This window comes from Dermacentor albipictus, chromosome 1 (genome assembly GCF_038994185.2).
Source record: "Dermacentor albipictus isolate Rhodes 1998 colony chromosome 1, USDA_Dalb.pri_finalv2, whole genome shotgun sequence".
NCBI lineage: Eukaryota > Metazoa > Arthropoda > Arachnida > Ixodida > Ixodidae > Dermacentor > Dermacentor albipictus.
The window spans coordinates 507,378,347-507,404,071 of record NC_091821.1 but is presented as its reverse complement, the minus strand read 5'-3'; the positions used below and the strand labels follow the sequence as shown (position 1 = coordinate 507,404,071).

Here is a 25,725-nt window from a genome sequence, read left to right as displayed (position 1 = left end):
GAAAAGCTGGGAATCGACATCGTTGGGCCGATGGAGCGAGCCCCTCCGGAGTGCAGGTTTGCAATCACTATTGTTGATTACCACAGCAAGTGGCCCGAGGTGGCATTTGTGTCCACAATCACTGCACAGGCAGTAGTGAAAGTGCTTTTGGAACTTTTTGCGAGAGAAGGGTACCCGAAAAGCATTGTGACTGACAATGGGCGTCAGTTTATGTCGACATGTTTTGAGCAGTTTTTACGAGATCGGGGAATCCAGCATTGTGTTGCAACATTGTATTACCCGCAATGCAATGGTCAGATTGAGAGGTTCAACCGCGTTCTCAAGGAATATATTCAGGTTGCGGCATTGGAACGAAGACCACTGAAGGAGGCAATCTGGGACTACCTGGGTGTTTACAGGGCCACCCCACATGCAACTACAGGAGCGTCACCGGCTTACCTACTGCATGGAAGAAGACCCAGAACAAGATTGGATGTTGTTGGCCTCCCAGAAAGGGAATTTTTCGAGGAGCCGCGTGCCGCCATGGAAAAGTTGAAACAGCGCGTTAAGGAGCAGCAACAACGAACAAAAAAGTACACCGATGAAAAACGAGGTGCCAGAGCGTCTACCATTGAGCCAGGAGATTTCGTAAAAATAAAGCAAGGCGGACCAAAGACGAAACACAGGTTTTCTTTGCCGATCCAGGTGAAGAGACGAGTGGGCACGAATTCGTTTTTGCTGGCAAACGGTACGAAATGGAACGCATCAAAACTAACAGTAATTGGTAAAGTTGGGACAGGACAGGCACTAGCTGACGCGGTTACAGCGCAACGCAGTGCGGCCTCGGGGTTTTCCTGCGACCTGGATCTTCACATAGGGAAGATGGCGGAGCAAAATACCCCTACCGCCGTCGAGAATCAATCTGAAATGGTGCCATCAGAAGACACCCAGGGAAGCGCCAGCCATTCTGACGGTGCACAGCCCACAGTAACGGAGTCTATCCTAGAGGTTCCCGATCAGCAAGACAATTCTCGATCGCAATTGGCCACAACCACAGCACCATCTCGCACCAGGCCGGAACGAACAAGAAGAGTGCCAGCACGATATCAAGACTACGAGCTTACCTGACAGTAAGAACGTCGTTCTTTTCATGTGATGTGAAATGAGTGCGCGAAAGTGGATTGATTTTATTTCCTTTCTTTTTTTGTTAATGAGGGGGAATGTGTTGTGTATAGGGGGCGCTGTCAATTATATCAAGTGTATATAAGCGATTGCCATCAGAATAAAGGCAGTTCCGTGGTTCCCAGTCAATGCATCGTCTTGACTTATCAGTTGGCGCTTCGCGTCACAACAAATACGAATTGAATACTTTGATTCCAGTATCAGATCACATATTGAATAATGATATGAACATGCGTTTATAAGCAAGTTAGGTTAATTTCTTATTTTGGAGCATCGCAGTTTCATTGTCAGTGTTAAAAAACTACACTAGTAAGTCATTAAAATATTGTATGCTTGGCTGATGTTAACTTGGAAAATTTTGTAATTCCCACTAGCTTTCCCCGCCAGCCTGTGCCTTATTTTTTGAAGTAGTAGCTTAGCGTGAAAAAAACCACGGACACAAGAAAGACAGACAAGGACAAGCGCTACTCACAACTGTTTAATGGAAGGAAGGGTAGTGCATATATATATATATATATATATATATATATATATATATATATATATATATCCTCTTGTCACGTATGCGCCTACCAAGTAGAAGAGAAGCTGGTACATCAGGGTGCCTACCAACCGGGAGAACCGGGAATTCTCAGGGATCTTGAGTAGTCTGTAAAAACTCGGGGAAAACTCAGGGAATTTGTGCTTGTATCAGGGAAAATTAGCAGTAATTTTATGGAAAGGGAACGAAAGTCGCCCTAATGATGACCCGAATAACAGAAGGGTATCGTAACGAATGGTTTTTGACGCTGCGTCGTCGGCTGGAGGAGTTGCCAGAGTGCAGTCAACGAGCGACTTTCAGGACGCCAGATAATTCGGACGGCTTCGCAGCACCACCACTACGTACCCCATAGGTCAATTTATAAGAACGTCTGAAATTGCGGACGCGAGAACCCTTCGCTGTCCGATTTTCCGGACTTTTTGCCGTGACCGCAGGTCCGAAACGGCAATAATAAAAGCCACAGCCGCCGCCATTTTGATAACCTCACTGCCTCGAACCAGCACACTCGCACGCAGATGCGCTGGCAGCCGTAGCCACCACCGCGGCAATGCTAGGCCCAGCTGCTTCAAGGTTCGGTATTAAGCTTTTTGCCGTTCTGTGCGTGTTTTTTTTTTCATAAAAAGAATTCGCCGCTGTCAGCAATGGCACCGACACCGCCATTGTGGTCATCGCGATCGGCTTCGAAGTTCGGAAAGCACAACGCGTTGCATAATGACGATTTCCGGAAGTCAGTTTCACCTCATCACTGAAATGTTACGCTGTGAAGCATAGCAAGTGGGGGTAGGGGCAACTGTCACGGGCACAGTATGTATTCCTTAATTATACACGCGTGCACCCGCCATCTTCTGTCACAGTACAAGCACCGATATGCCTAATAATTAGCTTACTGGCAGGCCTTCAGAGCTTTTCTGGGCGCACCTGTGGTGATTTGAGCCCTTAAGAGCTGTAAAAGACATGCATTCATTTTTTCGGACGTTTTCGCGGCCCCTTGGCAGTCCGAAATATCGGACGATGACTGTACAACTGTCCAAGAGGATGCTTCAAATAGTTCGTGTGGCAAACGCACAACTGAAGGAGAACAAGTAGACAAAGGACCTACGCATCGAGAAATGAACGAGAAAGGAAGCATGCCACCGCTTTTTTGAAGGATCTTGCACTCTAAAAGCAAAGTCTTGGCTGACACCGAGATGCAGGTGTCCCTCATCCAACCAAAAGAACGCTTTAGAACACTGAAATGCAACATTGAGGCGTTGTGCGCGGGCTGAGAGTATGTCAGGACAGTTAAGGTTGACATACCAGCTGTTGCGAGAGAATCACACTTGTGATAAAATTCGGGCCCCCTACCAATTAGCTTGCTATCAGTTGATAGAAATAGCTCATATTCGAAAATATTCTGTATACATCTCTTTTTTATTCGTATTTGAGAACGTTCGACTCAATTTGCAATTAGTTTTTACTGTTTCTTTCGAAGATATTTTATTCGCTGTGCGTTTTACTAACCCCCTCCCTTCTGTTTTCTTTTTCAATTAAATAAACACTAACCCTTACTATTCAAACTGTATTCAGCTATTTTTTATTTTTTTTACATGCTTACTAGAGAGTGACGTCATTGGGCGACATGATGTAGGGAGCCTGTCTTGACATAAAACAAAGTTCTGTGTCACTCAGGGAATATTGCAAGGGCACTCAGGGAAAACCTGAAAAACTCGGGGAATTTGGAAATGTCAACTTGGTAGACACCCTGTAGTACATGCACATCAAAGGCGGCTGCGCAAGAAGTTAAATTCGGCATCCAGTAATGTGATAGAAGGCTCACTCACACATCTATCTCTATTCTTCTTGATAAAGGCCTCAAGAGCGAGCCTAGAAGAGGCGTTGCCGCTCCTGCCAAGAATAGTCGCAGAAAATCGAGCGTCGCAACCGCACGCGCTAACGTGAGCCACCAAATGTGTGCCCTTATCCTCAATTTTCTTTAGTTTTTCCGCATGTTCCCTTAAACGGTCATTCACGCAACGATCGGTTTGACCAATGTAGAGCTGCCCACAAGGGTGCAAGGGAATTGCATAAACAATCCCTCTGAAGCACTTAACAAAAGCCTTCTCATGCCTCGTGCGGCAGCCCCGCTGCTCTTACAGCAAACTCGAGAACACAGCTTCGAAAGCTTGTTGGGCGCAGAAGAGTTGTGTCCGTGGTTTTATTCGCGCTAAGCTGCTACTTCAAATATGGACGACCAACTAGCCCAACAGTCAACTCTTCTAAGAGTGCCTTATTATACCGCATCAAGTGCCCGTAAAATCGGGTGCATTTGACTTCGTGCCAGTCGTCACTCATCGCACTTGCTGTCAAGCAATAAGCTCAGAATTGGGGGTGGCGATGCAAAAAAAAAAAAGTTTGCCGACAGTTACGATGCTCCCTGATGCGAAATTTGAGCGCAGCTCTACACTTGTTTTCATATCGCGATATGTTGGCTGGCGCAGGCAATCTGTCTCGTGCAGCACGTTGCAAACGAAGAGAGGTGCGGCGCGACTGCGGTGCTAATCTGGAGATAGCGAGAGAGAGACGCGTGGGCGCCATTCGCGCACAGCAGCCGCCACCGATAGGCGACGCGCGCTACTGTGGCGCCATCTCGTGGCCTTTCGCTGTACTCTCCTCCGCTTTCCTCCTGGCGTCTTTTATCCCCCGGCGCGCTCTGCGTTCGCTGTGCTCGTTCGCTCGGTTACGCCGACGTTAGCTGCAAGAACGGACGCCTCTAAAAGTGTCCGCTCGCTGTCCGCAAACACGTGCCCTCTTACTACTGAGAGGCTGGCTTTCCCGCAAAGTTTGGACGTTCAGTGGCTAAGTGTGCTTTACAGGCAAATTTCCGCTAGCAACACGAAATTATCGCAAAATTCAACTCAAGATCGGCCGAATATTCTTAACTTCGTCATCATCCTATTTTTATGTCCCCTGCCAGGACGAAGGCCTCTCCGTGCGATCTCCAACTACTCCTGTTTTGCACCAACTGATTCCAACTCACGCCTGCAAATTTCCTCATTGCATCACCCCACCTAGTCTTCTGCCGTTCTCAACTGTGCTCCCTCTCGCTTGACACCCATTCTGTAACTCTAATGGTTATCTGGTCATCCAACCGACACATTACATGGCCTGCCCAGCACTATTTCTTTCTCCTAATGTCAATTAGAATATCGGCTATGCCCGTTTGCCCTCTGATCCACACTGCTCTCTTCCTGTCAACGTTATGCCTAACATTTTTCATTCCATTGTTCTTTGCGCGATCCTTAACTTGTTCTCGAGTTTCTTTGTCAACGTTCAAGTTTCTGCCCCCTATGTTAGCACCGGTAGAATGCAGTGATTGTAGACTTTTCAATGATAGTGATAAGCTCCCTTAGATTTTTAGATTAGGTAAAAACAAATGCAAAGAACTGTGTTTGCCCCCACACAGCCAGCAATGTATTCAATTCGATTTGAATGTTTGTATTGAACCAAATATTCAAACATCTTCAAATATCTAATTTCCGAATTCAATATGAATAAAAAAATATAATATTCAGTAATATTCAAACTTTTCAAATATTTTTACGCCTTTGGTATTTGCATCTTTTCACGCTTTGTACCAAGTGTCATCTTGTGCTAAGGGTGGCTTTTTTAATGTTGTGGAACCGTAATTGACTGCTGCCTGAATTCAGTTCAGAGCTTTCATCATTTTGTCCAATGTGTGCACAGGCACATTTTGTAGGTGGCCACAGTATTTGTTGACTGGTCGCCCACAGATGCAAATTCTATTTCTACTGCTATAAGTCTCATCTATGATAAAAAATCTGGTTGCCGATGGTGGTTGTGGCTACCAGCACATTGTCGGCAATCTTTCAGTACTGCTTGTCATCTGCCACCATTCCAGCTGGCAGTGAATTCTCATCACGGACACATTGAATACATCACTATGCCAGAGAAGAGTCTTTCTGTTGGGGGTTGGTCCCTTATAATTACATTTAGTGCCAAGTCGTCTACCTTTTCTCAGCAGCTTAAAGGCATGCGGAAAGCTGAGAACTTGCTCTACCAATGTGATACAACAGACAACAACCTGTACCATGGCACCTTGTTGCACACTGATCATGTGTGAAAATTTGAGCAAGATATACCACACGCCATCCAAAATTTGAGTAGCCGGCAAAGGGCCCCTCGCCAGGCCTCATCGAATATTTTGGTCATGCACGCCGCACCAGTTATTCCTTCAAGAGCATGCAGGCTTTTGTTTGAATTTTCTGTTGTTTTCACAGCATGTGTTGGTGCTATACTTTGCAGACACCCTCATCACTGCTTTATCTATGCACTTCAATAGTCTCTTTACAATGCACAAGCCTAATGAGGCGCTCTTTACACATCGATTTTGTGGGATAGGTGATGCTGAGTAGAGGTCCTAAATGTAGGTTGGAGATTGTTGGAGATTGTTGATGTAAATGGTGATTTAGTAAACATGACTTGACATATTTGTTAGGCGTCACAGCTTATGCATCTTAAAGGGGAAAGAAAGCTGCAATGGTAAGTCACGTTTGAGCTGTGGTTTCAGGTAACCACGTCTACTCTGGTAAAGTTCTCAACATCCTGATCATAAAACAGCTCAGATTGGCCATGTCAGCTGCTTATATTTGGTGCATGCATAGAAGGGCAGAACCAAGTTGAAGATTAAAAGATTGTGGCATCACATTGAGCAGAGATTGATACCACGATAAATAGAAAACACTTTAAGCTACCATTGCTGCTTTCAACAGCTTCAATAGACGTTTGAAGAGCAAAAGCAGCAAATAAGTTTTCTTTTATCATTGAGTTTAATAACCTGAAAAAAACATTAAACAGCAAGGCCCAAGAGCTGTTTAATGTCAACCAATAGATACAAGAAATGCTGCTGGTTGATGGACTGTTGCTCTTTGGTTCATTGCCTGCAGTAAAATTTCCACGATGAGTTACTTTAGCTTAGTGCAATTGAAGTTATTTTGCAAAATGATTTTCTTGTTTGCTTCACGCAATAAAAATGACATAGTGCAGTCTTTTTGACAACGGTGTCTTGTAGGAAACCTGTCATGTGCAGCATTCGGTTAGGCCCTTAAGAATGCCTGAACAAAGCCTTGAATATTCTAGAATTTTTTTTAAACGAAGCTTTCTTTACTTCTTACCTTGTGGTTGGCCTTCATCATTGTTTCCTTATTGAATATACTTGTGGATATATATAAACAACATTGGTCACTGGGTAGCTGCGACTGGGCATGTGCCCGAACAGCCAACTTCTGCATTTTGTATGTACCACTGGATATGTGAGACAAGTTGCATAGAAGCCTTAAATGTATATACATGTGTGCTTTGCTTCTCTTGAGATGACAAACGTGTGTGTTGTCCTTTGCAATGCCTCCAACGAAGATCAACTTTCCAAATTCTCCGCTCTTCAAAAGTTAACAGCTAGGCTCATGTCATCCACTATTGCTACTACCTTGCTAACTGAAACAAGCTTTGCGTCATTTGGATCCCAGCATTGTGGAATCTGTGTATGTTTTCATTCGGAAGCTATGAAAGGTAAAACTATAGGGCAGTGCAGTGAAGACTCTTGGGAAATGTTTTTGCCATGCTGTGCACTGTGCAATTTCAAGGGTCAACGACTACCTGCATTCTTCTGCCAGCTTTGAAGTGTGCAAGTTGAAGGGCTTACTTCACATGTCTAGGTTTGTGTGTTTGAATTCTTTGTGCCAGTTACTTGGTCATTTTAACAGAGCCACTCTCTGTAGGCTTTTGCTGAATTTGTTGGATGGAAAAAAGTTGCTAGTACTAAGTGAGTTTGTTGCAACTGCAGTCATCATTCATGATTGATTGATAGGGTCCCAAAACAGCAGAGGGCCTGTGAAGTAGGCCGTAGTGGAAGGATTAATTCTGGCCATGTCATGTTTTTATGATGCACACCTCGTGCCGACTACACAAGCGTTCTTGCCTTCTGCTTCCATCAGAATTCGGCTGCTGTAATCCATTTGAATTGAACAAACTACTTCAGGCTCAGTAGCAGAATACGACAGCCATGGATTATGTAGCTGGCAAATTGTTGCTTAATTTATTCAGGTACCAATTGAGTTTTCAATGTGTGCTTTGGATCGTTTGAATGGCATACTCAGACCTGTCTTGCATTTTCTCTAGGAGGTTGATATGGCAGAAGTCGACTGTATTCTTAAAGCGCTGTTTTATCTAGCCCTTTGCTCAGTGCTCATGCATCGTTTCACACCCGACTTCATATGAGCTCAGGCTTATCAGACAGGGGCCAATGCTTGCTGCTGGGCCGCCCGTTGCAGGGGGACCTGTTTGCTTGGGAAGACTTGGTGCTTCGTGTAGACGTGGGCCGCGTGGCTGCCACTGTGGCTGCACTGGTGCCTGGCCACTGGCTGCCATTGGGCACCACTGGTGCCGACCGTTCTCTGGCGTGTCTGCTCCTGGTCACACTGGCGGGAACCTGCCTGCTGCTGCTGCGTGGATGGCCACCGCACAGTGACAGTAGCGACGAGTGGAGCATTGTCGACCTTTGGCTTCCTGTGGGGCTCTGCTGCGGCCTCTACCTTCACACCTGCCTCTGTTGGGCGCCGTGACCATGCCATCTACTATCGCTAAGTCCTTTTGGACAAAGATGTTCCTCTCAGGTTCTCAAGTTATCCTGCAAAGGCCTGTCGCTTTGAGCTGTTCTTGTGACTCGGAGAAAGTTTTCGTTAGCACATTCCCAGATTTCTCGCAAGAGCCCATGCAGAGTTGCACTGAGCTTTCCTTGTAACTAAAAAAATAAAAAAGAAGGCTAGGCTCGTTCGGTCTTTTCTGGGCTGCAAGTGAGGATAGGACTACATACAGTGGTTTTCATTTGTGCTTATGCTGTTTAGGCACATGGCACCTTGTCTCACCAAGGGTCATGACATTGGTGGTCAGGTTTTTTTTTTATCTTATGTTGAAAGGGCAACTTTTGCTAATCTCTAGACACCTACACTTTCAGCAATCGTATCCTTTTGAAGGCACGTGTAAGCAGGACCACACTGACTAACATTGAGTACATATAAAACAAAATAGAAAGGTTTCAGCAAACTGACTGCCGAGCACCTTCTAGCTTCAGTGGTTACCATATCCTTCTGTTCTTTGGCTTCCTTTCCGTGCTGCTCTCCTTGTTCATAAGTTTGGTGCATACCATTCAGTTTCAGTCCTTCATAGCTGTGGCCATTCTCCACGAACACTGTCCACAGTGTGACATTTGTTTCAAATTCTGCTGCTGCATCCTCTGTCTGATGATTGTGTGCTTTGTTTTCATTGGCTCAGGCTTAATGAGGTTAGCCAGCCTAAAGAATGGGTTATCTTAAGTTCTGCGGCTGGCATTGTCTTCGATGTGTGGCATCTATACTGTGTTCAGCCAAGTGAGACAGCTTTTGTGCTGATATGGAGCTCTGTTTGTTTTCAGTCGCCAAACAAATTTTTAGGACGCCTATTTGCAGTACAGTAAACAAAAAGTAGTGCCAATCAGTGTGTTCCACTTTCTGACCTTTACGTTGCTGTTGCAGGAATGCAGCAGAAATCCATTCATATGTTCCTCACTTTTGCATTTTCCCAGCTGATATGTCGCATTTTCACGGTTCCAACTTAACCCTTTGAGGGTCAATGACGAAAATATACGACGCCGTGAACGAAGTCCAAAATGGTCGATGCCATATATTTACGGCGCTGCCTGTATGTTTAAAAAGCGTGCCAATGTCCAAACTTTTTCTTTTCTGTCATGTGCTGCCACTATGTAGGAATACTGGAAATTTCTTTCACGCGACTCCCTCTCTTGGTTTTTGTTGCATGGTTTGTTTTAGCGCTAGTTCACTCCCGTGTGTCTATGTACTACCACTCGCGCATTGGCACGCGCGCGGGCGGGTGGCGGCTTGGGTTTTGTTCCCCTGGCAGTTTCGGCTGCTTGCGCTTGCAAAACTGATGGCTATCTAGTTACCAATCGCTCAAAAGGTGACCGCTTGTTTCTAGCTCGTTTACTGCTGACGGGGGTGCGCATAGAAAGGATGTCGCCGTGCATGCGTTTCCGTTGCTTTTTTTTTTTTTTTCGGAGACTCACAAAAACTAATTGCCTCTGGTTGGCGATAAGATGAAGACTAGCGGAAGTTTGTGACACGTTTTCTCCTTTTTTGACGGGCACACAAGCACAGTTTTCTACGCAGTTCGATTACGCTGTGGATGTACATATTAGTGTAAGAGCAGGAACATTTGACCGTTGTGAAATATTCTCGTGTGTGCATTTTCAAAGCCTGGAACTATAACGATGCATCACATTTTCTATTCTTATCAGTTCATAGCCTTTTTTATTGTTATTCATGAATGAAGAGTACATATATACGAATGCAAAATATCTTTTTCTCGCTTTACGGTCACCCTAGAAAAATTACGGTAAGTTTTTGTCAAAATAACTCCCTAAAAAGAATTGGAATCTGCAGTAAAAGATGGAATCTTTAGCAAAAAAATCGACCCTGTTAGGTCGCATATGGCAGAAAAAATCTACCCTCAGAGGGTTAATACCCAATGACTCCTATGTATTTGGTTCCCATTGAAAACGTTGCCATTCTGTAATGTTCCCACATGTATTTGAATGCAGCAGTCACGTAAATTTATCTCTGCAGAGGCACATTTGGAAGTATGAAATGCCAGAAGTATGCGATCATCAATCCCGATAAGCGTGTCATTGTGCACTTGTAGTTCTTTTTAACTGCCAAAAGCCATCTCCGCCGCAATACAGCGGTGTTATGCGGTGGATCATATTGAGAGTGGAAAGGGGCTGCTCTTATGTATCATAAAATGAGTCCCTTAATTAATCATGCATGCAGAGCTGTTCCTGGCATTGCTATGGAAATTTAGGCTCTTTATTGCCGTTATGTTTCTCGGCTATCGCGTTTTTTTTTTTCCTTTTTTTTTCTGCAGTCCTTTGAAAAATGTTTCAATGGGGTTCTACTGTATTATGAAAACATGTCCTTTCTTTTTTTTTTTTGTTGTGTTGTAGGTTCTCATGATGCCACACTAGTATCCAGGTTAAAGCGGTGTTTGTTGATGCCCAGCTACACTGCTATCGTCTGGACTTCATGCAAATTTTGAGGACATGTTAGACTGGTTCAGTTTCAGCTAGCAAAATGTAACGCTGTGTGTAGTTGTCTAGTTGGTTGCCCACATGCTTTATGGATTTAATGCTGCATCTTACTCGGACCCTTGAGACCAAGTGCTCTAAACAGTTATGGGCTGTCACTTTCATCAGTAGCCGGCAAGCAATGTCTGCTGTACATTTTAGGTCAGCTTTCATACTTCTGCTGATTTTGCTTAACTGAGCCTGTAAATACAATGTGATTCGATGGTGTTTCCCACTCGGATCCTCGAAACCAAATGCTTGAAAGGGCCTGGGCTATCTGTCACCTTTGTAAGTAGCCTGCAGGCAGTGTTGTCTGCTCTTTCCGAAGGCCCGGCTCTGCACCCTAGTTAGCTTTCATGCTTCCACTGATTTCACTTAACTTAGCCTGTAAATATAATGTGGTGGCTATTTTTCACTGCCTCTATATTTTTTACATGGCCTTCAATTTAACTTACAAGTAATAATTCTGACCGTATATTTATATAAGCTTTTAAGTGGTTCCTTTCTAAATGAGTTTATGGAGTCACACTGAACAAAGTATTGTATGCAGACTTTCTGAGCAATAAGTACTTAGTTATATTTCGTTTAAATTTCTTATAGTATTCGTAAAAAGTACACTAAAGAAAAGGTGCATTAAATGATGAATAAAAGACATAGTATTTAGATTGCAAACTCATTGGTTATTCGCCACATTGCTAACCAATGCCTCTTCTTAAAATGTACCCCAATTTTGTTGCGTTTTCTCAGACTGAGGATCCAAATGTCCTACGAAGTCATTAGGCACTTTTGTTGTTCCTGCACTGCTAGCTCACATTTCAAGATGAGTGGCAATTTAAGTGCCTATGGGGTACTGTCTGTGAGCTCTCAAACAGCCGTAGCTCACGAACCCAGGCTTGCACTTTTGAAACGGACTGAACATAGTTGGTCTGTTTTAAACAGTGAGCACAGGCAGTTGTGCCTTTTAAATGACGATATAACCAGTGCAAGAATTGACACGGAGCATGAAAAGAAGCGACAAGGACAAGCGCTTGTCCTTGTCGCTTCTTTTTTGCATTTGTCCTTGTCATTTCTTTTTGTGCTCCCTGTCAACTCTCGCGCTGGTTATATCATCATGGTATACCAACTAGCCCTGTCTCACAGCCTGCCTTTGATGTTCCTTAATTTTTTTCCACATTGCAGCTATGTTACATTCACTGTGAAGTGTACATTCGTGCGTCATAATATAATAGTCACCCCACCAGTACTTTTTGTAATAAGTGATGCATTTTTTTGTGTCACACTTGAAGAAACTGCTTTAGGAGGTGGCTTTAGCTCAGGGTCAACTTGATGTCCCTATTCAGATATAAATGCGCCGGTCAGATGAACACTGAATTGATCAGAATTATTTTCTTTCCTTTTTCTTCATTTAAGGCAAAGCTAAATTCTATTGGCCCTTGGAAGCAAAATTTTGTTTATGGCCTTAACTGTTTTGCAAATATTTCCAAAAGTTAGTAACTTTCAAGAAAAGATTTAATTGTCAAGTATACCATTCTATAGCTCTGCAACAAAAACAGATCACAGTTCTGTACACTATATCTGTTAAATTGCTTAAAATGTACAAATATGATGTATTAATTTATAACTTATGTAAAATAATTGCGTTAGTTATAATTTTGTTGATCACACTTACAAATTATTTCTACTATTTGGAGCATTTTATAGCACATCAGTTTTCGCCTCTTAAGATATCTGAATAAATGCACTTTACAGAATTGGGATTTTTTTCTCGCCAAGTAACAGATTTGTAAACTTGATGCTCGTTTATTTCTTCATAATTTTCATGTTTTGGCAATTTATGTTGAAAGACTTGATAGCCTACATCATAAATTCGCTTTCTACAGCCAGTAAGTCTCTTCTTTTTTTCCTTTTTTTTTGTATGCAACAACCCTGATTAAAATGCTGAAACGCATATCCCTTCCCACATATTTAGATAGGAGCTTGCAAGGTTAAGGTTCCTCTTAAATTAGAAATGTCAGTCACTTCAATGCAAGGTAGGCAGCACAAACATGATTGGTCAAAATGGGCAGCATATCTGGCACAGCCAGCCTAGCATGTCCATATATTGTCATAATGATTGTCATGAATTCAAACTTGTAAGCACTCATAAAAGCCCCCTGTTAGGGCAGCACTTTTCATCTGCAAGCGCTGTCTATAAAGTGATGCTGCATTTGGGCGAGTTGCTAGTGCATTGTGCAAATGAATCGAGAGGGAGGCACCACCCTGCACTGGCGCTTATTCCAGCTGCCTCATTTTCTTGTTTGTCATGTTGGAAGAACCCTCAAGTGGCTCAAGTACGGGCTGTCCCACCACATGAGGGGTTAGCGGAACTAAGCTTTGAGCAAAAATACTCATGCACTAAGTGAAGACGAAACTGTCACATTGTTGTTGAAAGACATGTGATGTACTTAAGTATTTAGTACTTAAGGTTAATTAGCCAACTTTTTTTTTTTATGTAGCAGAGGTGTCAGAAGAAAGCTGAGCGAGGAAGTGGGAAAATGATCATGCAACGCACCTAATGGCAATTTATTTTGGAGGCATTTGCAGAGCACTAAAGAAATGTAAGGGTCCTAAAAATATCTTGTGCTGAGCTTATGTGCACTTTTCATAACCCATCACTGCCGTGTGCCCCAGTTCACTCAGATTTCTTATTCTTACAAATGCTTCACTTGTTTTGTTCAGATTTCAAAATGGGAATGTAAGATCAGCTCAGTGCTTCCTTGGTTTTCTACACAGATCATACTCAAAGTTTCCATGTACCTACAATCATTGATTAAATAGGTGGTCATCATGGATGTGGAAGTTATCCTTCCAATGCAGATGTTGTCATGCTTATGCATTGCACAATTCTTTTTTGCAAATTGCAGGCACCACTTGGTATGTTCTTCTTGGAAAAAAATGTGCAAAGAGGAGTTGCAAGAGTTGTCTCCCCCAGTTAATTGAACCTGAGCATGAGCATTTTCACATTGTGTTCAGTACATCAAAATGCAATTTATTAAATTTTTATGACTAATTTTGAAAAGGTATATGAGAATATGTGAAGATAATGTGTGAATCTAATTAGTGGGAGTTTTAAGAACCAACAGTGCAAAGCTACCTTTATTATTGGATTTAAGCACAAACTCTGTTCAGCTGCTTATCAAAAGTTCCATTTGGCTATTCGTTAAGTGTCAGTGTCAAGCCGCTGTGGTCACTTGGGTTCAGAGGGCGCTGGCCTTTCTTGACATTGAAGGAATCTGACATCTCAACATTTTTTCTCTTGCTTGCTGCAGCAGTTGCTCAGTGCATCTTTTTTTATGCATAGGCTCGGTGCGTTTTCTGAAACTTAATTTTTCTGAAGCATTATAGCTGAAGTGCGCTTAAAAGGTATTGTCTTGGCTCACAAGTTGGCATGGATATCCAAGCTGCATATGCTTTCTTTAGGAGCTGTTTGCAGCCCAATAAATGATGTATAACGCTAATATTGTATGATCCCTCTAGTTCTGACTGCTGTGCATAGCAAGTCTATATAAAACTTCTTTTGCTATTTCATATTGGGGCATTATATGATAAAAACAAACACCTCTGTTTTCTCTGTGGTTTAGCATGTTTGCCATGAAAGAGTACATACATAACATGATGCTCGCACTGTGTCTATAGAAGCTGTGGAACTAATGGCAGAGATGTCTGCATTTTTTCACTTTGCGCTGCTACCGCATTCAGGAAAAACAGGTGTTGTTTCTGGTCAGAGTGTTTCAGCGGTTGTTACCCCCCTCCCCCCTGGGCATTGCTCGCATTTTGTGCCTAATGTTGAGGCCCTTGAGGCTTGGCTTAGTGCTGTATGCTGTTTCCCTATCATGGACGTACTTGTTTGGAAAATCTCAATTTCTGTGCCTGCTTCTGGTGTGGGCAAGGTGTGGGTGATTTGCGTGTGATAATGGTTTCTGGAAGCAAGACACTACAGCAAGTGATGTGATCATGTTGGGAAAGCGTAGAGAAGCCCTTGAGGGGCAGAGTTTTTCACCTGTATTCATAGTTGTGGGGTTACCGTGCTGTTACTTAACATTCCGGGCCTGGTGAGCAGCTTGTTGCACCTTTCTTCTGAATCATGGATGTGTCTTTTCCACGCCTGTGTGCATTCTGAGGTATGCAAGCCTGACACCATAACGAACAAAGTATACATTGTCCTGCTGTTTCTGTGTATTGTTGTCGTAATAGCGAGTGTGTTTTAGGTGAACCCAAACAGGCAGCTGACGCTTGTGTTCTGGTTCTGGAAGCTTGCATGTGAGAAGGCTCCTCCAGTAAGAGCTTAACTTGAGTTGTGAACACTGAGAGCCCTTGTTTCACTTGTTTTGTCACGTTCATTCGCTCACATCAAGATGTCTGTGTATAAACGGCAGGAGCACAAATATTTTACTTTGGAAGGCCTGCTATGCACATGGTAACAGGCACTGTACTCAGAAATGCCTTCTATCTGTTGAAAACTAATGCATCTATCTCATAGTTTAATGCAGTGTTGTGCATTAGTATTCTGTCTTCAACAATTAACTGTGCGTTTTCAAAGTGCTGCCGCTAGTCAAGATGCATTTTTTTTTTATTGAAGAACTTATAGACTTGAAACCTTGATTTCTGGTGCTTTTTTATATGTTTTGTACCTGCAGTTTAGTGCACCATTCGGTGTGCATTTTTTATACTTTGTGTGTTCTTTTGTGTGTGTGTCCCTGAAAAAATATGGAGGCTGTATAATATAATTTACACTGTTTAAGTCAGTATAAGTTTAGTCATTATTGTTAGTTTATCATTTTTCTCAGAGAGGTCTCTGGTGTCCTTTTTCCACTAAAATAATCTGGTGACTCTTTTTATATCCTTTGTGTTATCCGTTCTACTTGTCCTTGTTATTGCTCTAGCATATTGTTTTGAGTGTATTTTTGTACTAGAGCCCGTGAAGTATTCTGTGGCTGACTGCTGATTCTGATTCCTATGCATTTCGACTCTGTCAAGTCGTTCTCAACCGCCTGTTGGTTGCTCACTGCATTGCCTCATGTGGACTCATCTGTGTTTCTAAGGGTCACATGCTTGTGTCCGTAGGAGTGCTCAGGGAAATTCCCTGTGTGCATTGTTTGTTGAATAGTGATGCTATAGAAAACCAGTACCCTGTGTCTCCAGGTTTGGCAATGGTGCTCTGGCTTTATGGCAGTCGGATGGGAAGTGTGGGAATACCGCACTCGCAAAAATATACAGTGACTTGATCGTTAATTCCAACAGCTTTTAAAAGCTTCGTGCTTATGGCTTCTTTTTCACTGAAATTTAATAACATTGCATTTTCGGTCTGCATCATCAAAACGCTTAGTGTTCTTTCTTGCATTAAAAAATGCTTTTTTTTAAGCTTTGCTGTATGTGCACCTTTTTATAGGAAAAACAAGCCATTTAAAATATGTGAACTGGTTTCACTGCCTGTCCTACTACTACTAAAAGTCGAAATGAAACAAATAGCTATGTTAGGGGTTATTGAGGGAAATTCAAGTGAAAAACTAGCACCAGTAAGGACAAAAACCTTTTTCAAAAGTTGTAATAAAAATGGAAGTTACTGTGAGGCAAGTCTTGCGAGGGGAAGCAGGTGTGTGTATAATAGTTAGGTATAAAAAGAACTTCGCGATATAATCAGAACTGTGCTCCATATAGGAGATGTGATCATTTCTTCTATTCCATGCATCAAGCCGTGATGAACTCAAAATGCTGGAGTAAGATTTGCATAACACTAGTCTTTCAGTGTCGTGCAAATAATGAAGGCATACTTGCGCAGTAGGGTATGCAGGTCTGTGCACGTTGGCATTGAAGTGATGCCATTATGAAGGAAAAAGAAACGGAAGCGCAAACTGGTCAAACAGCCTGATCTATTGCACTCTTATATGAACTGTACGCCCTCTATGGCTTAATTTTGCCCAAAAATAGTCGTTGATCTCACATAGGTTTCTGTTCTTTAACACTCCGCACTTTATACTTTCCTCGTAGGAACGCCATGCACTTTTCAGTGGCCCATTGTGTTCCTGCCAGGAAAGTGCTCGGCGCACGCCATTAAAACAGAAATGCGCACATCAGTAATGATGATCTATATTGTTGGGAACAAATGACACACAAAAGGGGTGTGCAATTTTTAAATAAACAGTGTAGTACTGTGATTTGTACTTCTGGACCAGGCTGCAAGTGTACTCAGACTCACAAGGGATGCTTTGCTGTGTTGGCTCACTTATCTGCTAAACCATTCTACTTAAAACCCACAACTAGAGTTGCATTATACATTTCATTTCCTTAAGTCATCAAGTCTCGCCTTTCATCGCATTTAAGCAAATGTGGTATTCGAAACTCCAGTGAAGTGTATTTTGCTGATTGAGCATTCGGCATAGAACCTTGTGTATTCAGTGTGTGTATTCAGATGGCACTGTATTCTAGAAGCCCTGGAACATTCACACCTGTATTTATGCAACTGGCTTCATATAGCCTGCATGTTTGGACTGTGCTTGTCCTTGTTGCTGGAAGGAGGGCTTTTGCCCAGTAGAAGTGCCTGTACTGAATTTCGTGCCCTTGTGGGGAAGCTTAAGTTGGATTAAGAAGTGACCACAACCACTGCACAAGTTGTGCACTCTCCGCAGCCCAGAACACCTCATTCACTGCTCCTGTCGCTTCCTTGTGTACACTGCAAAACAGCAGCAGTGCGCATAATGCAGCCAGATGCACACGCCAGCCTTTTGCCATGAAATCTACCAAACAGCTCACTGCCGAAGTTCCCTGCAAGGCTCGCTTTGCTGTAAAAACAAAAAAAAGCTTAGAAAAATGAAACAGCTGCTGCATTTGTTTGATGATCAGTGATAATTAGTACAGTGTAAATGCAAGGGGTGCTAGTTGGCGCAACTATTACTGTTGAGATTACTTGTTGCACGCATATGCTCCCCCAAAATGTAGACATGCTGAAAGCAGTCTGTAGTGCTCCAGAAGGGACACAATGGCCACCTGCCTGAAAGAGGTTGTCACGAAAGAGGCATAGGGGCAGGAAGGAAGAGAACTGCACCAGCAGGGGAATTGGAGAGAAAAAGGAGCAGTCTAGAATGCACCCCGAAGCTCAAATGCAGGTCTTAGAAAGCATGCAATGTTTAAAAATAAGTAAACAAAGAAAAGACTTAGAAATGCAGCTGTTCAGTGTCTGGCAAGCTTTCTTTAAAAACGTAAGGGGAAGGAGCACTTTCATGACAGTGGGCGAGGTTATGTTGCGTGGAGTGATGGCGAGCTTATGTATTCGGTGGCTGCGGTGAGTGCACAAGAACAGCGCGTCCTGAGTCGTTGCCCTGTGCAAGGTTGCATGGACACTTTGGGTCCACCTTGAGGCACCCGCAGAAGTGATGACAGAGCCAGATATATTTTCGCTTTTTTTTTTTCTTCAAAGAGAAGTGTGCCGCTAGGTCTTCTGGCGTGTCTGATGAAACTGTTAAGTCCTTTGAAATGTAAGTGCTCATGTTCCAGCTAATTATTTTGTTAGCGTTCTAAAGAATATGCTCAGTGCAACTTTTTTTTTTTTTTTTTTACTGTAACCGGAGGGACAGTCTTACCTTCTGCATTTTCATGCTGTTCTATGCTTTCATGTATAAGGAACGCTAGCAAAGTAGTCCAGTAATTTCAGTGTGTGAAATCAAACTGTGCTACAAAGCTGTTAGTCATGGACACATATTTCTTGAAATAAAGATAATTATGTAACTTCATTTATGTGTTTGAGCACAAGCATTTCACGTATTAGGACCACTGGGTGTCAACAAAGCAGCCTGATTTGCGAGCTATGCTGCTGCTTCCAAGTGCACACGAATATTGGGTCCATATTTTTTAGCATTCTATTTCATTCTCCATTCTTTATTTCTTATCATCCACTGTGCTTAGTGCTTGACTCTGGCAATAACAGTGCCACATTGGCTTTTGAGCCAACTACAAAGGACTGAAAGGGACACTAAAGTGAAAAATTATTTCTTCTGGATCAGCAAATTGCCGTTCTACAACACCAAAAACACAACTCTTACAACGATAAGACGTTTGGTAAGCCAGAAAAAGCGAAAGAACGAAATATGGGTGGCGATGCCTACTTAAGTTCCTGCACCTGGGGGCTGTGACATCTTTGATTTTGGTGGCATCTTCTAGGGCCTACTAATTATATATAGCGGTACAGATTGAGTACAATGTGTTTTGAAGGAACCAAATATTAAACATGGCAACTTTCGAGAACCTTTATTCAGCCAACGTGGCCCAAATGCAAAAACATACTTTGGAATCCCTGATGTCACGCTGGCATACCGGCACTGGGGTTTCGGCACGAAATTCAAATACTCATTTTCTCATCTAATAATCAAAAAATTTTTTTGAAATGACTGCCTGAAGGGTTCTCAAACAATGCTTCATTAGTCTAAACTGATTTATTGTTTCGCTTTATGTCCCTTTAAAGCATTGAAATGGATTCTTACCAATGAGTACACAGGACTGACCCTTATTGGTCTCATTTATTGCGCACTAATGTTTTATCTCTTTTTGTTGTGAACCAATTCACCCAAGAAAATGTTTTACTATGACAGTGAAATTCATCAGGTTTGGTTTTCTGCATCAGCTTGTAATGCAGTATTAGTGCACAAATGTTCACATGCTACTAATGCTTGCTGTGGTGTGAGACACCTATATCAAATAGTATATGGAATCGGACAGAGATCATGGGAAACGTTTCGGGTCATAGATTAACGAAAGCTTGCACAAAGGATGATAAGGTTGAGCTTTGAAGAACGTTTTCAGGCAGGGCCTTCCAGTCATGAATGGTTCGGGGGAAAAACGACTGCTTAAATAAAGTGGTATGCTGTGAATACACGTCTAACCAAAATGAATGTGATGAACACATTGGGCACCGGCTACAAGGCGTAATGTACAATTTTTATCTAGTTTTACATGCTCCCAATAAAATAAATATAACATTTTGAGCCTTTCTTGATATGAGCCTCTCTCGATAAAAGAGCGCTAACTGATGTATGACGGCAGTTGGAATTAAAAATAAACCTGACTGATTTCCACTGTACCGTTTCAATAATATTTATGCTTGCTGGGGTGTAAGGGTCCCACACAGAAGTAGCATACTCTAACAATGGTCTGATAAAAGTCTTCTATGCTAGTATTTTATACTACTTGTAGATTTAGCCAAGGTTCTCCTCAAGTATCCTGGCTTCTTCATGGCTTTTTTTTTTTTTAATGTGAGCTACATGGCTATTCCACCAAAGGTCCGACGTAATTACTAAACGAAGGTATTTATATTCTGTAACAGAGGATAAGTTATGGCCATTAATGCTGTATACAAAGGGTAACGGCTGCTTTTTGCGTGTAATTATTGATACTGTTTTTCTTAGGTTAATGCTCATTCGCCACTCTTAGCACCATGTCACTATTTCTGATAAAGATGGATTTAGGATCCACTGATCTGCCTCACTGAATTTCATGATAAAGTATGCAGTCATCTGCAAACAGCCGAATTTTAACTGGTATATTATTCACTATATCATTGATAAAAACTAGAAAGCACAGAGGGCCCAAGACTAATCCCTGTGGGATTCCAGATTGCACATCGGATAAGTCTGATTTCACATCATTAACAACAACTGTCTGTCGCCTGCCCGTAAGATAGGCCTCAATCCAGTGAAGTACGTAGTTGGTCGTTTTTGAGAATAGGTTCTAACTTTGATAATAACTTTTGGTGGGACACACGGTCGAAGGCTTTCTCAAAACCCAAGAATACCATGTCAATTTGGCCTTGACCGTCTAGTTGCTGCCGCGATTTCATGCACTGTTTCTAATAGTTGTGTTACGGTGGATTTACCACGACGGAAGCCATGCTGTCGCGCGTCGCTGAGGCCATTACTTTCAATGAAGACTGAGATGTGCTTAAATATTATGTGTTCTATCAGTTTTGACGAAGTACAAAGTAGGGAGAAAGGACGGTAAGAGGAGAGCAATGAATGGTCATCTGATTTAGGGATGGGAATTATTTTTGCATGTTTCCAATCACGTGGGACTTCTGCACAAGAAAGTGATTTATTATAACTAATGTAAAGATATTTGGCACACCATTCGACGTATCTCACCAAAAAAGCATTACCCAATCAAGATCAAGAAGCAAGGACAGTACACTTGCTTCGTTTACGTCGAGATCACCGATGGGTGGAATATCATTTAAAACAGCTATGCGCGGTGTCTTTCCATCATCATTCGTGAACACAGAGCAAAAATACTTAAGTGCATTCGCAATTTTCAGTTTATCTGTCAGTATGAAACCATCCACACAAATATCGGACACGTGGTTTGTATTTGGCAATAAGTACTGCCAGAACTTATCTGGGGATGACAAAAGAAAGTTTTTTAAAGCAACATTTTGATAAGAGTCTTTAGCTTTCGAAATACCAGTTTTAAGCTGTAGACGCACATTGGTTAGCTTTTCAATTAGGGTTGTGCTTTGAGGGTCGTGCTTTATGTTGCTTTCTTACTTACTTTAGTTTTCGTCCAAGTCGTACGAGGTCTCTTGTCATCCATGGATTCATTTCAGATACAATTTTCCGCTTTTTGGGCACAGAAGTGTCGATACAATTGTGAACAAGTTCTTAAAAGAAAGACCATTAATTGTCAACAGACACAACGTGAGATTCTGAAAGAGATGCAAATTCAGAAAATTTATTTTCTTAGGCATCAAGTATGTCGACATTGCTAGCGCGGAAGAAGTCGGGAATCAAGTACTGGTTTTAAAGGGTTTGAATCTGAAATTTAGCTCTAGTGTTAGGCATATCATTCTATGATCCGAAATTCCCTGGAATATGTCGACACTCAGATTATGATTGAGGACCTGGTCGTTTACAAGAAAGAGATCTAATGTGTTTTGTGTGTGAGTCGGTTGTTTTACCAGTTGAGTCAAAGCATGGAAAAGAATGATGTCAGTTTAAAGGCTCTGCTGCCGCGCAAAGGGCATCAGGGAAATCAGTTTACCAGTACACTGACGGGACATTGAAATCACCAGCAAGCAAGCAAGATATTCTTGTAATGTATGCCGGTTGTACACAAAAATTCATTCAGAGCATCGAAAAATACGTCGCAATGTGGTGGGCGATAAAAATCACCGATTATAAAATGGAAGTTGTCCAAAAACATTTTTGCAATGACGCATTCAGTGTCGGCAAAATCAGGTAACCTTTGTACTTCAAAACAGTCTTGAAACAACAAAGCGACTCCGCCTCTGCGGGAATCTCAATTTTTCCTGTACGTTTTGTACCCTGGTGGCAGTATCTCGAACTCCAGGATACCAGAGTGCAAACAAGTTTCAGTTATCATTACCTGTGACTCATGCACCACTGCAATGCTTTGCAAGTCGGAAAGTTTGTTTACAATGCTGCAAGCGTTTAGATTAGGGCAATGGAAGCTTTTTTTTCAGTGCCCGAAGAAGTTCACTATTTCTTCCTAGGTTTTTTGATGGGTGCTAGAACAGGAATTCTTTTCATTTCAGTAGAATCTTAGGCATACATTTCTCCGTTCGTAACGATTTTGTCGTGTACAAGCCTCACTTTTTCGCCACCCTTTCTGATATTTGCAGTGCTTTCCCATAGGTGCCTTCTTATTTGCCTAGTTTCTGCGGAAAAGTCTTCTGCAATGGAGATTTCTTTTCCTTTTAGCTTAGAGCAGTTTCTGAGTACTTTAATCTTTTCACGATGGTCAATTAGTTTGAGCACAACTGACCTATTTTTGTTTCGCTTCTTTTGTCCGATTCTGTGAATTCTTTAGACTGTTGAAACCTTTACCCCGAGCATATTCTGAAATATTTCGGAAACCACATAATTTGTTAGTGATGAAATGTTTCATCAGTACGTTCCGGTAAACCGAACACGACAAGATTATTGCACCTGCTCCTGTCCTCAAGGTTGATCAATGTACATTTCATGATATTTATAGTTGTCTCATAGCTAGAAATTTCAGCCATAAGTTCTGTAAATGCTAGTGTGGAATTTCCTACCTTAGATTCGATAGTGTCAAGTCTTGCTTGCATAGTCTTTTGACCATCAGGTATTTGATGCAACAGTTCCTCTGTGCTCAGCCCGAGGTTCAATTCTATGTCACCGCACAGCATGAGCAATGAAAATGCAACCAACGTCTTGCACAAGTTAACACAACCCGTTTAGACAAGTCGGGTACATCAGCTGGACGAACCAATGTTTGCTAGTTTTGATAGTCGAATAGCTCTCACTAACCTGCACAAAATACAGAAATGGGTTCATGCTTGTTGGGGAGCCGCTGACGTGCCCACTGAGGAAGCTGTTGTGCATCCCATTTCTTATAGTCGTCGGCTCCGATGACATCTAACTGGGGGGCGGATGCTCCTAGTCACAGCTGCTGCCGAGGTAACAAAGAAGCCCATCTGCGCAGGCACTTCCAGTGGTGTCTACCGATCCGATGATGCCCTTTTCTGTTACTGTAGATGCGCCGGTCAGTCCAGCCGAGCCGAAAAGTGCAATCTGCACAAAATACAGAAATGGGTTCATGCTTGTTGGGGAGCCGCTGATGTGCCCAAGGAGAGCATAGGGGAAGTTATCAGTAGTTTGAATTAAAATGTAGAAATAATAAATTAAAGCGAACAAAATAGGACAAAAACAATGCATATATATAATAATAAATTAAAGCGAACAAAATAGGACACAAACAATGCACAACCTTCGCACTACGTGAAGATTATGGTTTCAGTTGCTACCAGTTGCCACCATGGGCCCGAGCACATGGGGGTTGGACTCTCCCACGTTTAACCATGCGTGGCTTAGCCGTGTCCGGGCAAAAGGAGATGCTGGAGGTTGAGCCAGTGCCGAGTGTTTTGGCCTTTAAGGCCCCTCGGCAAAAGCAATACATCCCCTTGGCTCGGGTTCATCTAGACAGCACCTCCGGACTAACCCATCCAGGGGAAATCGATTGTTGCTTTTTCCTGTTCTCTTCTCCAATCTTCGTCTTTATCTCTCAGTTTCAACCTTCCCGTTTTGTTCTCACTTCCTTTTACTTCCAATTTTTCCAGGCAGCAAGGTTTAACCTGGTGTAGCTTATCGTACCTTGGGTATATTATGTTAGGTTATAGTAGTAGCTATATATAGCTGGGCGTCTGCGATTCCTTCAGGTCTTGTAGCATCCCTTTGTTGGGCTCGGTGGTGGGCGGCTGGCATAATTGCCAAAATAAAATGAACTCTTTATGGCTTTAAGCTCTTTTCCTTGACTGTCTGATCGCTCTTTTTCGAAAAGAGGGCACATTGATGATTCTCTAAGCTTTTTCATGCGACACCAAGATGTCTACCCAAATACCATGTCCTTCACTGTGAAAACACTGAAAAGACTGCAAGAACACTTATTTATAATTTATAAGTCACTAAGTTATAGTAGCGAAGTATCTCACTAAAAAAACCATAGTGAAAACTTGTTAAACCACAGTTGGCCGGAGCTCGGAAGAAGTACGTAAACTGTTAACAGGGTGTCTACCAACCGGGAAAACCGGGAAAACCGGGAATTCTCAGGGAATTTGAACAGTCTGGAAAAACTCAGGGAAAACTCAGGGAATTTGTGCTTCTATCAGGGAAAATTAGCTGTAACTTTATTGAAAGGGAACGAAAGTCGTGATAATGCTGGCTCCAGTAACAGAGGAATCGCAACGAATCATTATTGACGCCGTGTCATCGGCACGATGTATTGCCAGAGTAGTTAACGACCGATTTTCTAGACGCCCGATTTTTCGGACATGCCCGATAATTTGCACGGTTTTGCGGCACCACCACGTACTCCATATAGTCAATGTATATTGCCCCGACTGCAGGTCTGAAATGGCATTAATCAAAGCTGCCACCGCCGCTATTTTGATTATCTCGTCGCCTCGAACCGGCACTCTCGCAGGCAAATCCGCAAATCCGTAACCACCACCGCGGCAACGTCAGGCCTAGCTGCTTCTATGTTCGCTGTTAAGCTTCTCGCCGTGCGGTGCCGTGTTTTTCATTGAAAGAATTCGCCGCTATCACCAATGGCACCGACTCCGCCTTTGTAATCCTAGCGATTGGCTTTGAAGCTCGCAGAGCACAGCGCGTTGCGTAATGCCAGTCTGCGAAAGTTAGCTTCGCCTCGGTACACTAGTGTTAGGCGGTGAAGCATAACAAGCGTGGGAAGGGGGCAATTGTCGCGGGACACAGTATACATTACTTAATTACACATGCGTGCACGTCGTCTTCTGTCACAGTACAAGCGCTGATATGCCTAAAAAGCGTACTGGCAGGCCTTCAGAGCTTTTTGAGACGTGCCTGTGGTAATTTTAGCCCTTAAAGGCAGTTAAAGACATGCATTCATTTTTTTCAGACTGCCCGTTTTTTTCAATTTTTTTTTTTTGCGGCCCCTCGGAAGTCCGAGAAATCAAATGTTGACTGTACAACTGACCAAGAGGATGCTTCAGATGATCCATGTGGTGAAAGCGTGGTAGAAGGAGGATGAGAACAGAAAGGACCGACGCACTGAGGAATTAACGGGAAAGGAAGGGTGCCGCCACCTTTTTGAAGGAGCTTGAGCAAAAAAAATCTAAGTGATGGCTGATGCTGAGACACAGGTGTCCCTCATCCAAACCAAAATAAATTGTTTACGCAGTGAAACCCAACACTGAGATGTTGTGTACGGGCTGAGAGTATGTCAGGACAGTTGAGGTTGACTTCCCAGCTGCTGAGAGAGAACCTTAGTTGTGGCAAAGTTCAGGACCTCATACAGATGAGCTTGCTATCAGTTG

At 42.7% G+C, this 25,725-nt stretch overlaps 1 protein-coding gene across 3 annotated transcripts in view; it reads left to right on the top strand.

The window, feature by feature from the left end:
* Positions 1-25,725, top strand: part of Lrch (Leucine-rich-repeats and calponin homology domain protein) — a 205,513-nt gene that overhangs the window by 168,591 nt on the left and 11,197 nt on the right. For 2 of the 3 annotated variants that reach the window (XM_065439257.1, XM_065439256.1), the window contains one exon: positions 8,029-9,952. The exons of the other annotated variant lie outside the window; for it this stretch is intronic. In XM_065439257.1, the coding sequence (XP_065295329.1) occupies positions 8,029-8,319 (291 nt within the window). In that variant the 3' untranslated portion in view covers positions 8,320-9,952. Of the gene's footprint in view, positions 1-8,028; positions 9,953-25,725 lie in introns of those variants that run through there. 3 annotated transcript variants of the gene reach the window in all.